At 38.9% G+C, this 18,220-nt stretch overlaps 1 protein-coding gene across 11 annotated transcripts in view; it reads right to left on the minus strand.

Annotated features, from left to right (window-relative positions):
• Positions 1-18,220, minus strand: part of SATB1 (SATB homeobox 1) — a 91,820-nt gene that overhangs the window by 58,763 nt on the left and 14,837 nt on the right. For 6 of the 11 annotated variants that reach the window (XM_072925694.1, XM_072925692.1, XM_002196727.7 and 3 more), the window contains exons 2-5: positions 11,162-11,397; positions 7,205-7,381; positions 6,280-6,406; positions 5,430-5,553 (exon numbers count right to left, since the gene is read on the minus strand). In XM_072925694.1, the coding sequence (XP_072781795.1) occupies positions 5,430-5,553; positions 6,280-6,406; positions 7,205-7,381; positions 11,162-11,372 (639 nt within the window). In that variant the 5' untranslated portion in view covers positions 11,373-11,397. Of the gene's footprint in view, positions 1-5,429; positions 5,554-6,279; positions 6,407-7,204; positions 7,382-11,161; positions 11,401-14,114; positions 14,134-14,276; positions 15,134-18,220 lie in introns of those variants that run through there. The other 5 variants (XM_072925693.1, XM_030264954.4, XM_012571663.5 and 2 more) reach the window with 4 other exon arrangements.

Below are 18,220 nucleotides of genomic sequence, written 5' to 3' on the forward strand. Positions count from 1 at the left end.
ATCAGCAATAGGCTCTGCATTGCCTATTCTATCTGGAAGACTAAAAATTCTAGGCACAAATTTTAATAGTTAATTGCAAATGCTTTAAAAATCCAGATACCATGTCAGCTTGAAGAGACATCACAGTGAATGCTCTTGAGCAACTGAGGGGGGTGGGTTGAAAAGCCCTGCCTGCCAAAAGCTGAGCCCAGGCCCTCAAGGATTTACTCCCCCAAAATAATTAATGACATCTTTAAAATCTAAAGTACAGTAACTTCTAAAGCAGAAAAAAGAGCTGCATTCCTTACTCAGGTTATTAATTACTGGGGGAAGGGAGGAAGAGAGAAGAGACTTACAAGCAACAAAGAAATCCAAGGACTTGATCTCAGGTCTAGGCAGGTAAAATTGAAAGGGGAGGGGGCAAAAAACACCTTTTGGTTTAGTAAAGCATGAATCAAACACTGCTCAAAAAATTATATATTCTGGCAACCCTTAATAGCTCATTTCTTGATTATCTATAGGTACAGAAATTTTAATTTTAGCAAATGCAACTTTTTTGGTTAGGATTTTGGAAGGGTGGATCAGAACAGCAGTGTGGAAATGTGAGAGGATTTCTATTGAGCTGCCTATTTGCTATGATGGCCAAGTGCTTCACATCAGGTGAACTGAGAAACACTGATGTTCCAAGAAAGCTTTCTGGCTCTTGTCTCTGTCAGATCATATAAAGTCTGAACAAAACAGCCTGCAAATTCAGGGCAGGGTATTGAACAGAAAGGAAAGTATATGATCTATACTGCCCATGTCAGGTGAAGAGAATCATTGACTACAGCATGAAAGCTCATTAAAAATGCAGTCAGGATAGTTATATTTGTCACAAGTGCAAAGCTATGCAGACTTGGGTATCGTACCAGCACTTGTACTGTGTATGCATACGTTTCATGCAATGCAAGCATACATCCCTCTGACTGAAATAACGCTACTCCCTCATCACCAAGAGCAAAATTATGTAAATGACACTATAGGCGGGGGAAGGGGGAACACACAGATATCTTCCAAAAAGTTTAAAATAGTCTGTAAATTACTATGTACCCAAGTATCACAGCCTCTGGATACATTTTTTTTTTTAAATACTGCATGTCCCCTACAAAATATTGAACAAAAAGCCATTGAGATTTCAGATTCTACTATATATCAGGCCTGGAATTTCTCATCTATAATGTACTGGCTTGTGGTTGTCCTGAGAGTCAGACTAGATAAAAACACTGTCAAAGGATGAGCAAAAGGGAGGGGGAAAAAAACCCCAACCAAATACATTCACATTTCAGGATACTACAGGGTAAGAAAAATAATACCTTGCTTCAGAAGTGCTTTTGCAGTGCTTTGTCAGTGCCTGTTTGTGAATACTAACAACAATCATTTAGAATATCTTTTTGTAGAAAAAAAAAATCAGGCAAGATAATACCAGTAGAAAAGTCAATGTCATTTGATCACTGTCATATTTTTAAAGCAGTGCCCAGATACTAATTAATCTCTACAATCTCTTCATTTGGTAGGTGACTTGTTATCATCTTTTCATGGAAAAGGTTACAGGAACTCAAGATAAAGGATACATCTAAATGTTCAAAAGAACACGAGTTTGTTCTAGAATTATCAAAAGGATTTCCTGTTCTTTTCTTAGAGCAATACCCCATGTTGCTCTCCTCTTCCTCATAAAAGTTGATCAAACCATATATATCATACTTATATAAATACACAGCGAAACAAAGAAAATGTATTAATTCAATAGGAGCAAAAGATGAAAAAAAACCCTTATTATTATCAGAATAAATATATAATACAATAGTATTTCAGTTATTAACTGTGGAAGTAAGAAGAAACTTCTGCACTAAAAAACAAAACAGAGCAAATCTGTGAAAGTGAAGTATGAAAATGCAAAGAGTAAGGCAAGACATTGAAGGACAAACATTAAGTAAGTAAATGCAACTCAGCTGCCTGCTTGCCTGATAACTTTAGAGCAGCTCCCCAAAGGCTGGAGTAGAGCTTCTGTGCAAGGGTTTGGAAATAAGAATTGATGGTAGAACAATTTCTTTACAACCCTTTGGAGACTGAAGAGCCAAAACTGGAGGGAAATGAGATCTAGGCCACTCGCGAGATAGACCAATTTAATGGAATGCACAAGATGGCCCAAAATTGAGCCCTAAATTAAATTCCAAGTTACCTTCCCCATCAAGAGAGGTCTGGAGAGGAAACAGAAATGAACCAAGCTGTGTGTATCAAATGCAAAAGGTCTTTCAGTCGGCATCTGCACATGCTGCCAGTCTCTAACAATAAAATCGCAAACCTGATGTAAAGAATGAAAATATGCACTTTAGTGCATAATTCAGAACAGGCTTGGGCTTTCCATGCAAAATTTGAAGTGTCCTTTTACCTTGACTGCTTGATACCAAAAATCTGAGACTAAATGTCTGAATGACTGTAATTCCACAGCAGTTCAGAGGCGCGCATTTGCTCCGGTCTGTCCTAAGCACACCAAGTCATGTTGACAAGGATTTCCCATGATGTGGGCTCATACACTGAGCAATAAAACTGACCTTCAGGAGTGGCCACACAGTCACAGAGTGAGAATTACAGCAGCTTCAAAAGGACCATGTATTCAGCTCTCCTAACGAGAGCAGTGGTATTTTATCAAGTCATGAAGAGTTCCTACCTTTACACCTCAAGGTTTTAGTTGGACAAGAAAATAAAAGGCTAAAAAAACCCCAAACAAACAAACAAAAAAAAACAAAAACAAAACCAAAAAAAAACCCCAAAGCACTCTAGCAAATAATAATGTTAAGTTTTCAAGACTGTAATTCAAACAGATTGGTTATCAAAGTTTTGTTCATGCATTTTCAAGTTATTAAGTATGTCTGCACTACAAAATAGTTGGCTTGTTTGCTTTTACGTTTTTTCAGTATATAGAATGCCAGTATTCTGAACAAATATGAGAAATTTTTAAATATACAAAATGCAAGATTGCTTCAGAAAATAGAGTAAACGAAGTGAAAATGGGGCTTCAGAGATGCCATGCATTGAGCACAGCGGCTTAATTACTTTAAAGCAAGTCCTTCCATACCTACACAAAACAGAGTATTACCAATGACAGTGACAGAAAACGATAACTACTCTCGTTTCCACTTTGAGTCATTTTTCTGTGGTTAATAAATTATATCCATAACAGTGTTAATAAGTTATGGTACAGTGTCACTGCATTAGTTTGCATTTATGATGAAGCACTTCATATGGCATTACCTATACCCATGGAAGAACATAACAGGAGAGAGCCTTTCTCTGCTCTCAGAAGAATTTCCTATGCTGGCACTTTGATGGATCCCCTAAATAAATGCTGTCTCCTGGCCTCTGCCTTGCTCTTACTTCTCACCTCTGCTGCAGGAGCACGCCATGGCAGGGCAATTCAAAAACTTTAATACCTTTAATAAAACATTGGCACTCTTAAATCAGTGCCCTTTCCATAGGAATGATATACAAGGAGCTAGAGGTAAGGCAAATATGGGAAGTATTCAGATCAATATACTCATGTGAAAAGGACACTGTCAGATCAACTCATCTTCCCTCAAGCTCCCAGAGGGAAACAGGAAGACTTAGACTGACTGATGGGCTCGTGATCAACTACTGTAAAAGCTTGTTTTTCCAAAAGTTAAGAATAAATAAATAAATGTACTTTAAGCTTAATACAGTTTGGTTTATAAAGAAAAAAGAAAAGCAGCATCAATTTAAATTCTTGCAACCCAACTATGGCAGCACTGGTGAAGATAGAGATGGCAAAAGTAATAAGCATACTTTTAACAACAGAAAGAAGCTTACAGCTTTAAGTATATTCTTTTACAAATAAAGAAATACAAACCAGCAAACACACTGTCCCAAATCAGAGTTCTGTAGTGTGGAGTTTTAGTCATCTCAAGCATTAACTTGAAGAGCTGCTATTAAGATAGGTGGTTTTTTGTCCATTAAAGTTATTACATAAAAAGTCAATATCATTTGAAATAATTTTTTTAGAAGAATGCAATTATTGAGTTGTCTCCAGTACTACGATACTTTCTATAGTAAAGTATTCCTTTTAAAAGCTTTTTTTCTGTTTTATATATAAAGAAACTCCTTCGTGAAACACAATATCCAAATAGAAATGAGATATTCCACCTCAATAGAAATTATTTGCTTTCCATCAGTATCAAGTAAAAAGCAGCACTATTAGATTAAAACAGAGAAAAATCCCAAGTTATCTGCAGTCTCCATAAACCAGCAGTGCAAAAGCTCATATGCTTTTACAGTAGGTACATATAAGATAACTTTGTAGACATATTACTGGAATGGTTTTCAACCAGTGAAGATAATTTTGATTATTTCCACTTCAAAACTTCCTATATTGGAGCCACATCACTGAAAACAATCTAACCGTAGGGGGAAAAAAATGTGATGGGAAACAAGTCCGCTAATCTCTTCACGAAAACTAGACAGAGGAGGAGAGTAGTCTCCTGTAGATTAACTGAAGTCTTTCAGAAACAAAGACTCCAGTATTCTAAGCAAAAGAAATAACATCCTCATAAAAATACCTTAATGTAATTTCTCTTTCTCCCTCCCTGCCACAACTAGCATCATTTATTTGTATATTGAATTAATCTCCACTGTGCCACAATGGAATACATTTTAAAATTTAAAAGGTAAAAAAAAAATACCATGTTCCCACCACAGCATCATTGGACATCATACTGCATAGAAAAATGAGTTGTGCCTTTGCAGTAATTTGACAAGAAGAACAAAAAGAATGGCAAAAATAGAATACGACTATGGTTTGAGGAACACATCAGTTCAATATTTAGCAATGCATAAATTGAGGTTTCATTTTTGTTTAGGTATATTTTGATTAGAACTAATAAATGACTGATTTTCCTTTGGTTCTTTGCAACAACAACATATCACCCGAAGAGCTTTATTCTTTATTCCCTTCTCATATAGCATGCCAAAGACTGTCTCAGTTTATGAATTAGCATTTAAAACTACTGTAGGTTATCTAACAAGTATTCAGATTCAATAGTACTTTTGACAGCAGTAAGTAAAGAGCCTTTTAACATCTTGAACACTTGTGCTTGAAAAAAGTAGTTGCATCAAAGCAGTTCAAAGACTGCAGACAAAAACCAGTTAAAATCCAGTTTGCTGTGAGATGATTTTAGTGTGGTGTAAACAACCTTTCACGACTCCCCATGGGAAATGTTGTAAGACTATGTTCAAAATGAATCAGGCATATTTATAAAGATCATGAAGTGGTCAAATGCATTTGCATTTTTGGCAGATCCACTCTACGGGTACTACTTGCTACAGTCTGTAGAAATCTCAAATCTCACATCAACGTTGCCTATATTGCTTTATTATTTATTACATGTTATGCTAAGTACCTGCGAAAGGGGACATTCCTTGGCCAATGAACTCTGGTTCATATCCTTCAGTAAGTCCTTCAGAGCATTTCTTACTGTTGTGTGAGACCATTGTTCAGGAGGCAAGTCTTCTAGTTTAGGGCAACTATTTCAAACACAGATTAGAAAAGGGATTATTACAAGATTGCATCCTGCTGCAGAACATTCCTTTAAGACAGACAGATTTCATTTTGCGCATCAAGCAGATGCATCTGGAGATTGCTCTCGGTCTCCTGATTGTTCCGATTAGTTAATTACTTTATACAACACATCTGCTGTATTGATGCATGAATTATACATCAGCTGCATGTGGCGACTATTTTTTCATGTTACTTCTACCTTCCTGCTCTGATGCGCTTGGTAAAACAATTTAAGGTGTAATGCTTTCTCACAACTGATCATGAAAAACATTAATATATTAACCATTTTTTCTTTTTTGTTGCTGTGAAATTTAAGAACCTAGACAGCAACAATAAGTGCGAGCAAGTCATTCTTTTACAAAATGCACACAGATGGTACTGCTCATGATATGCAAAAATATTTTTCTCTTAAGTAAACTTTATGTAAAATGCCTTCTTGTAATGCATCATTTAATTGACTAAAATGCAATATAGTTTTAATGAGATATCCAAAGAAAATCTATGTATCAGAGCTATAAAAGTTTTCTCCAATAGTATACTGTAAGTTAAAGAAGAATTAGAGTAACTAAAAAGGAATTTAGGCAAGCCTTTGTACTTTGAGCACAAAGCACAGTGGGAATTAAATACAAGCAATATTAACAGTTAAGAGCAGACAAGTAACAGTTCACATCCCAGAACTGTATAAGACTTACCTGTGTAACTGGATTTTCAGTGTGACCACATGATACACGTCTTGCAGCATGTCTGCTACCGTAGCATCAGGGGCATCTGTCACATAGGAGAGTGGAACTGGATTCCACTTCCCAACCTGGATAAGCCCTGCAGGATTGTAATTTTCGGAGGGGAGGGGTAGTGGGCAAGAAGGGCAGGAAAAATGGAAAGAAAGTGATTTACCTAATTCCTAGGGGCAAAAGAAATATCTGATTTTAACAAGATCACCACCTTTCTTTCTAACCTCTTAAATCTGGCAAAACAAAAGAACACCCCCCATCCCCCTCCAAAACCCCCCACCCACACACCACCAAGGATAGGCCTTATCTATATTATGAAATTATACAAATGCATTGCAGTAGAGATTTTATTAATATGTATAGAAGTATATTTTCCTAAGTTCCCATGAATTCAATAGGACGTGATATAACAGCATTCCTCTTAACAAATTAGTAAGAATTTTGCAATGCAAGAATTGAGAGCAAAAAAAATTACTTTGCAGTCTATAAAACCATCAGACACAAAATAAAAGAAACAGAGCTGGATATTCAGTCATAAATGCAAGTTGACTCTCAACAGTCCATCTGCTCAAATATGCTTTACACTTCCTTGTGGATCCTCAGTGGAGCAGATTATTAAGGTCAATAAGCATACTAATGATTCAGTTGAATTCTTTTTCTTCTTTAAAACAAAAAAGAAAAAAAAAAGGAATTTACCTCCACATTCCCCATGAACAAAATATGCACTAACTAAATAAAAACACATCAAGGAAAAAAAAATACAGACAGAATCTGCAAGAAGTTTAAGAAGTAAAATCTGCATTGCATTCCTGAAAGAAATCCTGCCCATCCCCCAAGACCCCACAAACAAACACAATTCATTGTACAATTTCATAATCTTATTTACCTTTTGCTTGGGCAGCAGAGCTGTGAGAATATCCAAGAGATAGCAATGCCATTTCAATCAGCTGGTTGAAAAGCATATCCTTCCTCACCAACACAAATTCTGCATGCTCCTCCTTAGAATCATACTCAATGGCATTTTCATAATGTTCCACTACACAGAAAACTGGAAGCATACTTCCTATTAAAAAAATTAAATTTAACATATTAAACTTGAGTTATAGTATAGTAGGTGGGTCTATACAGAGTTATGTAAATAAAACCTGTACGAACAGGCAGAGGAGGCATCAAGAATCATCACAAATATTTGATCAACATATTCCCCGAGTCCTTTACCCTCACCCTCCCCAAAAAAAGAGAAAGTTCTATAAAACATACATCTCCCTGAAAGGCAGAAATGCAAATTTATCTCCCTTGATCAAATGCAGATTTAAAGAATTACCTTCTATACAAATAACAAGGTTGACTGAAGAGAAGTTGATTCTCTCTGTCCTGCCTGATTTGTTGTGAGTAGCAGGCAGCATGAGAACCTAAATACATACTGCAGATGTCTTCACTGTAAGCCATTTTAGTACCAGCCACATAATTTTGTTTGTTAACATTAAAACTTTCTTAGTCCTGCCAAAAATATTTAATTGGTTTCAACATCAGCAACAAATCACCTTGTGTGTTATATATTCACTCTGAAAAGAGTACACAAGGAGAGAAGGCAAAAGTTAACACTAAATTCGTGCTTCATTCACTGAGTGCAATTGAGCACAACTTTCACTCGCATCTTTAAGGAACAAATCATGACTTCAGTGCTGCTTTAAGAAGTGTACCTGCAGTTTTCAGGCTTATTTTTGTTGTTCTTCTTGTTGTCTCCCGCACTTTACATCCCACAACGCTATTTTAGCATGCCTGAAAGTTAATTACTAGTTTCCAGTTTTGTAGCATCATATGGCAAACCCTTCCATACACTGCACAGAATATTAAGCAAATAACTTTTTTTCTTTCTTTTTGCCTTTTTTTTAAATTTAGTTTTGTTTGGTTTTTTTCTCCCTTTTGATGACAGAGAGAGAGAAGTAACAAACGACCCAAGCTGGTTTAGGGACAAACTCTCTCATAGCAATCAAATTCCTGGACATTATGAAAATCCCTCCCAGCCTCCCAGATGGACATGGATGACACAGTGACCTGTGGTTTTAAGTGCCAATCCTGCTCTGCTGTCTGCAGCAGCACAGGTTAGGATCTCTTAATGACAGAAAGCAGAAGGGTTAAAAGGAGATGCAGAGAACTGTCTTATGGCAGTCTGCCAGAGGGGTATCATCTTTAGCATAAATGATGACAAGGGTTATTTTAACAGGGCACCCAGGAACTCCAATTAGTCCTACAATGTTAATGCCTCTATAAGCACTGCCCTCTAGACTTACAGAAACCTCCTAACCTGCTAAGGTGCACAAGACATGCTGTAGTCTAAAAGGCAGCTTTACTCTTGACAACACAGTAAGACCACATCTGCTGATTTGTGCTCTAACGTATAGTAAGAAATCATGATAAAAAAGATACCTCCTAAGCACGTATATTTAAACTACATCTGTTCACCAGAGAGCCAATCTCTGGCAAACAAATCCCTTCAGGCTTGCAGGGAAAAGCTCACAAACTCACTCCAGTTTGCCCAATAGGCTCAGCATGAAAGACTGAAACACAAGAGCAAAAGTTTGCCAATATTTATGTGGTGCAGGAAGGGGATTTTTTTTTTTCCTTTTTTTTTTTTTTTTTTTTTGTAATCTGAGTGAGACTGGCCAGGAAGGGAGAGAAGACCAAAGCAAAAGCAGTACATGCAAAGCGGTGTTTATTTCACTGGTTTTAAATAAGCTGTGGACACACACAATTCATCTGCAAAAAGGTGGTGGTTCGTTTTTTGGGGTTTTTCTCCCTTTCAGGCTCTCACAATTGATGTTTTACCTATACCATCTGACTCAGAGTAAGGGCTCAAAATGCTTAGGTAGTTTCACCAGTAATTCCTGAAGATAAAGTGTAAGCAAAGCTTCATTCTAACAAACGGCGCAGATACATGCTAAACCAGCTAAAGCATATTTGTTCCCCCCCTTATCAGCTCCTACAAATTAAGCTATGATCAGACACAACATACAGGTACTTTGCTGCTTATCAGCACCTTTTTTTTTGCCAGGTACATGGTTTCTTCAGTTGCAACATTTTGGGAAATGTGGTACTTTAAACAACACAGGAGAGCCTCCTGGCCAAATTTTGAGGCACAGCATAGATACACAGAGGTGGATCCCAGTAGTGTGACACAGGTATCATCTGACTACAAATCAAGCCACTAAATCTTTTAGCAAACTGTCACTAGTGTCCTTCTGTTAATGTGAAAAATGTTATACAGGAGAGCACAATCTCAGCTGGCTGATCACTCCTGCTAGTACTTGGCAAGACCTCCAAGTGCAGCAACTTCATAACCTTCTAGTATTAAAGGGGAGAGCATTGGTCAGTGCTCCCTGCTAAAAATACAGCATGATTTAAACCTGAAGGCAGTGTTAGAGCTTTTGCTGAAGGTTTACAAGTCTGTGTAAACAGCACGTCTGCCATAAGGAGCACTGAAGTCTGTAGAATCCTTGTCTAAAACTGTCCTGGCATTAAAGTTTGCTGTGCAAATATCACATAATACCAGAGACAGCTGAAATCTCCTATTTAGGAATTTATGGAACTTATATGTTTGCAGGCGTCAGAAAGTCCTTTTTATACAGCCCCACTGCTTCACTATACAATGTTAATGCACTCTGCTTGAAAAGCCGTAATAAATTATATTTTTAATGCTCTTACCCTGGCTTTCTTAAGATGCATACATTCTTGGCAAACAATCAATAAATAGGGTAATCATGAGCAGAGGCCAAAGAATTTGCTGAAGTGCTGTTTTTCCATTTTTAATAGATAAAGATCTAACAATACGGACTGCTGTGTCTGTTCATTTCAGGATCAATATATTCTTTGTTTTCGCCAAACCGAGGAAAAAAATAAATGATTGTACGATAAATGTTATGCATCAGACACAATGAAATTCCTCTGCCTTCAAACTTCGTGCGTTTAATAGTCTTGGTTGAATTTTGCACTTTGCTTACAAATACAAGAAAAATCTGGATTATAAACATAACTGATTAAACTAGGAAAAGTAGAGGCTGTTTTAAGATATATGCCAAATTATATGCAGCAGATTTCGATTTAAATTAGCAAGCCTGCAGGACATGGTCAAAAAGACTTACAAATTTTGATAAGTAAAATTTGCATATTATTGTCCATTAAAAGTATTTTTAATGCAAACAAAAGCCATCCATATACAAACATCAATGATTCTAAATGTGCCTTTTCCTTGTGTAAATGTCTAATTACAGCAAACCAGCCACTGAAAAATATGACACCCAAGTTGTTCATTGTTCAATAATGAATTGTACTTAAGAAAATAAACTGCAAAGATTGACATCATAAATGACTTTTCCAATGTGATACCTAAAGATTTACACTCTCTCCTTTAAACCAACTTGCAACTGCTATGGAAATACTGCTGCCCTTCCAATCATAGCACCATCATTAGGAGGAAAGGCGAGAATTTGTTTTGGGGGTTCAGTATTTACTCTTACATATTTTCGCATTTCTTAGCCCAGCGCTTACTCAAAGAATTAATACACCAAATTACTTACATTTCAATGTAAGAATTTGCTTTAATCACAGCAGCTAGCCATTACCTTAACAAAAATCAGACTCCACCCTGACAAGCAAGATGCTCCACCCAAGAATGAACCTTACATTTCCCAAATGTGATTTATATCAAAATTTGGAATAGATAGTATTTTAGAATGGAGACTTTAATTTTGAAATATAAATTAAGTAGAGTCTAAAAAAGTATGCTTTCCCCCCGAATATTATAAATCGTATTTCTCTAATGCAGAATTATCAAAAGTGTTACCTTTTCTAATATTAGTTTTCATCAGGTGTCCAGAGTGTTTTAAAGGCACTCCTTGCATTTTAGTTCCTGTACTTCCAAGTCTTCCTCTTCCTAATGGGCTCCCATTCTGTTCCAAGCGCGCAATTTTGGCTGGTGGACCCTTCGGATCGCTTACATTGTTAGACATTTCTGAATGTTCTTTCCCCTGAGTTGCCTCGTTCAAATGATCCATACTCAGTCCCGCCTCTAAAGATCACCTGCCATGATTAAAAAAAAAAATATATATGTTGTACACGTGTGCGCATATGTATACGTACACAGCCTGCACATGTACAGAGACAGATATATATGTATCACAAGCTCATAAAGAAGAATAGATAACTATTTTAACAAGAAAGAAATGCTTTTTTTTAAAAGAAACAAACTTATTCTTCAAAAATTACCTCATATCCCAGTTTACAGAGAGATTGTATCATAATCTAGTGGAATGTTTTTTTAAAAGCCAAACAGAGTACCTCTTAAAAGAGAATTTTAAAAAATCTTTGGAGATATTCTACTAAAACCAAGAGAGTCAAAAACTCATATAAGTGATGATGATTGTCAAGGTGTGTGCTCCAAGACAGCAATTGCTACAAATCTCACAGAAAGGTTTGTTATTAATCGCGGGTATTTTTATTGTGGAGAGAGAGAAAGATTCTAATGAAAAATTTCTTTATCTATTTGATTATAGAATGGATGAACAATAGAGAGATTGTTAAAACTTTAGTTGAAGAAGCAACAGATTTGTTAGAGATGTAGACTATTGTCCATTTACAATTCCTCTCCCCCTTAAAAATAGAAGTTAGAAAAGAATTTGACATTTAACTTCAGAAAGCAGTGGCAGGAGATGGTAGCTTTTGAGTTTCCTAACCAATATTACACAGAGTTTATCAACTTTTGCAAGGTTCAATACATGCAATTTTTCAGATATTAAGCTTCAAGTGTTAAACAGAGTAGTTTATTCAATTAAGATAAATAACTGAATTGTTTCTCACCAAGCATAAAGCTGGGGGGAAATCCTCCACAATTTCTACAGTACTTTTGATGCCCTTAAATATAAAAAAAAAACCCCAAAACCTGGGTGATGCTGACACAGCTATTTGAAACCAAAAAACCAGAATCTCAATAGCGAAGTAAGAAAAGGTATGCTTGTACTTCCCGTTTTATAAACTTTTGAAACCTCAGTCCATGAATAACAATTACAGTTAAATCACTAAAAATCTCCCAAGCCAACAACATAACAGAGTAAGTTTTAAGGATTTTTGCCATTCATCAGAACCTGTTTTGCCAACTATATTAAAAAACCTTGCTGAGAGCAAAGGTATCTTTCTGGTTATGATTCCACTAATCAATACTGTTCTGATTGTTAGATATTTTATCTACCCTTCCCTGACAGGGAAAGGTATAACTACACAGACAATTATGTTATATATATATATATATATATATATATATATATATATATATATATATATATAATATTATCACTAAGGACAGGTAAACAGACATTAATCTTTGAACTAGTATTTACATTAGCAAGTACAAATACTAACACTGGGGAAGTCATATTTAGAAAGACTGGTGTGAATCGGATAATTGCTACTTTTCTTTCAGTTGCCTAGTAATTCAATACATTTTCTGCACATTTCATAGCCAAGTTATCAGAGCCTAAATATCTTGGAATCTTTATATATATATATATATACACTTCTATGTCACTAGTACACATGCCAGTGATAATTTTACAGACTATTTTTTTCTTGTTTGAACATCACTCTGTTTTTCCCGATACGGTGAAGAAAAAAGGCAATGTATTAATTCAAACCTTTACAAGCAACCTCAAGAATGCAACCAAATAGACGAAGTTCAGACAATCATTATTTTTCCTTATGCTGTTAGGTGACAGGCTAAGGTTCACCATTCATCTTTATCACATCTGTTTTAGGTCATCTGTCTCATTAACAGTAAACATGCCTATTTTAGCCACTTTTCAAAAAGAATTTTTTAAACTGTGCTAAGTGTAACCTAAGCAAAGAATTACAGACTCAAACTGTTAATATCTTCCAATGTTTCTAACAATGCTAACATACCATAGAGCTGCTATTCTGAGACTGGTCTATCTCAAGAAAAAAGAGGATTAACAAAAAAAAAAACCAAAAAAAAAACAAAAAAAAAGGGGTGTGTGGGGGGGAAGAGTAAAAGAAAGCACACAGAAAAAAGCTATGAACAAGAAATTCCTCATCACTTTTGGCAACTTCAGAAGTACTCTAAGGCAGGAAGGTTCTTTGCTACAAAAAGTATCTAGTCATCATGAGTCAGAATCGCACTACATCATGTACAGTGAATAAAAGTGATAGATTGCCACTTAGTTAATATACTGACTGCAACCAAAACACCAAATGGGTCATTTTCGCTTGGCCTGAGAATACCCACCCATCGGCATCCTTTCACCGCTTAGTCATCTTGTAAAAAGCTTTATGTTACAAAGCAAAATTACATGCACATAAAACACCTAATTTACTCATTTAAACTCCATGCCCAAGGCTAAAGTTCACTGCAACCTCAGTTTGGAATAGTGATGAGCAACAACCAGCATGGCCTGCCCAGGGAGAGGGTGGCAGGAAAGACCTATCATCCCCGCCGGTTCCAGGCCAGGAGTTTCCCCGGGTTTCGCATTTAGGCATCTTTCACAACTACAAGTTTTCATCACAGATCAGTGAGAGAAGAGCACAATTTCAAGGCACAGTTTCCCAGAGCCAGCGTACACGTACAGGCACACCGCGCAATTTCTGAATGAGAGTCGGTGCCGTATCGCCTTTTGTCGCGATGTAATGCTGCCGGTATTATATTATTTCTTTCTCTCCTCCTGAATCAGCCCCCTCCCCATGCCTTTCCCCTCCTCTTCCCTCCCTCCCCCATAAAAACCCATAATCACATTTGAGAGAGGCTCCGCACTTATCCGTTCCATATGGCTCTCACAATCCAGGCCAAGCTTTCCCTGTGACCTTTTAAAGAGACAAAGAAGCAAAGTACTTATCTAGAAACAGAAACACTGCAGTTTTCTGAGTGAAATTAGCAAAACCGACCCGAAACTCACCACTTCAAAACTTGACAGCATATAAATAACAAAAACAAAGGAGGTTTCCTTTGCAGCCCGAGCTCTTGAAGAGGAAGAAGTTCAAGACTGATGTTTTTAGGTCCCCCCCTTTCTGAAGGGGGGTGGTGGGGAGGGGGGGGGCGCAGCAGACCTGAGGACTACTTCCCCTAAATATTATCTTATTTTTTTCTTTTTTTTTTCTTGTTGCTATTTTCCTCTAGGCGGGGAGGGGCAAAAACAGATAGCGAGAAACAGAGTAGCCATGAGCAAAAATGGCAATGGACAAAAAAAATAGAGATTAAATATCTTTTGAGAGAGCCAGTTTTCGAGGTTTAGCAACGGAAGACAGAGCAGCAGATCAAATTGATCAGACAAGTGTAACGCTCAAAACGAGGAATTAATAATAATAATAATAATTCAAAAATAAGTAGCAGGTTTAAATTAAGGTGGAGGGTGATTTAAGTCTAGCTATCCTTTCAAAAATAAAACCAATGCATAAATGATCAAGTGAGAAAGGGGGTTATTAAAAAAACAAAAAAGCAAAGCAAAAAAAAAGGCAGCTTTTCTATCCAGTGTGAAGAGCAGAAAGTCTACTTCTAGGTTGTCACTTACACTATTATTCTCCAATAGGCACCCAGAGGAGCAGCACACACAGAAGGAGCCCGCTCCCCTCCCCCTCCGCAAAAATATACACCGTAACAGCCCCCAAACTTTCTGCGGAAACCTCAGCCCCAGAGATCGCTACCGGAGATAAAAAAAGAAAAAAAAAGTGGAGAGAAAATTGCAGGAAAAGGCACTAAAATGCCACTTTTAATCTCGCCTCTGCGGTCCGGGAAGGGAAAAAAAAAAAAAAAGAAAAAAAAAAAGGCAGAGAGGACCTGTCTCCTCTCATTTACCGGGGGCTGTTGTGCGAGTGACGGGGGGAGAGAGGGAGCGAGAGGAGGGGAGAGAGAAAAAGAACAGAGGGGAGGAAGGAAACACACAACAAGGCACACCACCACCACTACAAAAAAGTGACGAGGTTTCACTCCCTCCGAGTCCAACACCGGGAGAAATTATAATTTAAAAAAACCCCGATCCTATTAGAAAAAAAAAATTAAAAAGAAAAAATAAAAAGGAAAAAGAGAAAACCAACAACAAAAAAACTGGTTCTGCTTCTGCAAAGAAAAAAAAAAAAAGAAAATCTGGGAACTCCGAGAAGAGTTACTCGCAAGAAGGGGTAAAAAATATAAAATAGGTTGCAAAAAGCCAACAACAACAAAAACCAAGCCAGCAAAAAATCCCCCAGTAACAACTGAAAAATAATAATAATGGTAGGCTTTGTATTTTGTCTTTTTTTTTGTTTGTTTTGTTTTTAATTCTCGTTTCCCCTGGCTGGCTGGGTATGGTTGTTATTTAGGCCGGTTTGGTGGTTGTTGCTGGATGTTACATGGATATGTGTGTGTATGTGTGTGTGTCCCCGGACGGAGCTGCCTCGCTCTGCTCTGCTTCCCCCCCCACTCTCTCTCTCCCTCTCTGTTTCTGTCCCCATTAAATTATTAGTTGACTCATCACTACTCCTCCTCCTCCTGCTGCTGCCGCCGCCGTCCCCTGCTCACAGCCTCCTCTCCTCCTCTCCGCTACCGCTCGCTGCCGCTGCTGCCGCTGCTTCTTCTTCCTCCTCCTCATTTTAATACAAAATAACACCGAGGCCACCGGCTTGCCTTTTTTTTTTTTTTTTTTTTTTTTTTTTTTTTTTTTTTTCCCCACAGCCGGAGACGGGAGGAGGACGCAGCCTCCCTGCTGCTGCCCGGGGCCCTTCCCCAGCGGCCCCGGATCATCCGACGCGTCCTGGGAGAGAGAGAGAAAGTGGCAGAGGAGGAGGAGGATGAGGAGGAGGAGGAGGAGGAGGTGGTGAAGGAGAGAGGCGTGGGGGAGGGGAGGCCGGGGGAGGGGGTCGGCAGAAGCGCGGTGACAGAGGGGACCTAGCGAGTAGCGGGGCTGGGCCGCCGGGCCGGGCCGGGCCGGGCCGGGCCGGGGGGGCGGCCGGCGGCGGCGGTAGGTGAGCGGGGGGGCCGGGGGAAGAGGGCGTGCGGCTTCCGGGCGCGCACGAATTTGCAGCTCGCCGGGTGCGGGTGAGGCGGCCCTGCCTGCGCCGCGCACAATGCCCGCTCCGCGCCGCCCCGCGCCCCCCCGGCAGATGGGGCCTGCGGCGGACGGGGCGAGCCGGGGGGACGGGCATGGGGGCACAGCAGCGGCACCAGCAGCAGCAGGAGGAGGAGGAGGAAGAGAGGCGGGGGTGAAGGCTGAACAATATCCTGCCGGCGCTGCCGGGTGCGCCGCGCTAGCGCAGCCCCCGCCCCTCCGCGCGGAGCCTGCGCCGGGCAGGTGCACGGCGGCCCCGGCCTCGCAGGTGGGGGCGCCGCGGGGGCCGCCCCGGGCAGCCAGCCGTCCACGTGGGGGAAAGAAGTTTCTCTTTGCCTCCCCTCGCCTTCGATACCGACGGGGGTGGAAGAACAGCACCAGCCACGGTTCTGAAAGGCGGCCGAGGCCGAGTGAAACCGGCCTCGTACCGCGGAGGGCATCATCCGCCGCGGCTCTGGTGGCTCCGGTGGGCGCCGCGGCCAGCCAGAGCAAGCTGCAGCACACCGTGGGTGAGAGCGATACATCGCTCCGGGCTCGGGACGGCGAGATGCCACATCCCCACGCCACTAAACTGCCCCTGTGTCAAGTCCGCAGCGCGGGACCCAAAGCCAGCCCTGAAAGGTGAATGCTAAAAGGTGGTAAAGTATTGACAAAATAAGTATCTGCGAGACAGACATGGCTTTTTCCCATCATGCACTTGGGAGAAAGTAACCCAACTAGACAAACTTGAAAGCAACAAGTTTGTACAAGCTGCGTGATAAGGGGAAAATTAAACTTCTTTATTGATAAAATGCATAGTGTTTGAATAGACTATGTCTAAAGGGAAAGTTGCATCATCGACCAAAACATGAATTACTGCATAGACAGGTCTATAACCAAAATGTTCAGGGCAGTAACTTTAAAAAAACCGACAACAAAGCAACAACCAAATACAAACATGAGGCAGCAGCAAAACTGAATGAGAAGGCTAATACCAGTCCTGTAATACACAGAATAGTGTGGCCTCTGAACACAGAAAGGGCAAATCATTAAATCTATAAAGAGAAAATTTTGCCCTACACGTATATTACTTATTATTAAAGAAGAGGACTACATCAAGACAAGGTAAAGAATTACATTAATGTTTACTAAAATAAGCACAAACAGCATTTAGGACATGCAGGAAAAAGAAAATGGTAATAGGGCTAAACGCATGAAATATTTATCATATTCTGTAGTGCATAAAATAGATTATAATCTCAGAAGCAAAGAAATGCCAGGTTGGAAAATGAATACACTGTTACATAATACTATTATTCAAAGCAGAGCAAGTGGAGGTGGCATATGTATGAAACATGAAAAGTTGTACCTATGTTGTGTGTCTTGAAAAGGCTTACTAAGATCATTACCGAGACTGCTGAAAAGGAAAAATAAAAACCAAAACCCAAAACCAAAGAAACATGTTTCACAAAGAAAAACAAGGGAAAATGTAGATGACATCTTCCATAACATATGATCAAGGGGTAACTGTCTAGCAGGTTGTTTGTTTAGAAACCAATCTTTTTTCAACAAGATAAGAGTATTAATCGGTCCCTCTTAAAAAAACATATATATCTATATATTTCCTAATACATTTGAATACTTGGAGGAAAACTATTAATTAATTGAATTCAAACTTTGTGGGCACAATGGAAAATATGAAGGCATTATTTTTTGAACCTTTTCAGAAAAGCCTGATAAGGTAAACTTAAACTTCAGCAGTAAGCAAGACTGGCCATAAAGAAGAAAATCATGAAGGATGTGAGAGTTTCAGCTGGCAGTATGCTGCCTGCAGTATGATG

The sequence above is a fragment of the Taeniopygia guttata genome, chromosome 2 (genome assembly GCF_048771995.1).
Source record: "Taeniopygia guttata chromosome 2, bTaeGut7.mat, whole genome shotgun sequence".
In the NCBI taxonomy this organism is placed as follows: Eukaryota; Metazoa; Chordata; class Aves; order Passeriformes; family Estrildidae; genus Taeniopygia; species Taeniopygia guttata.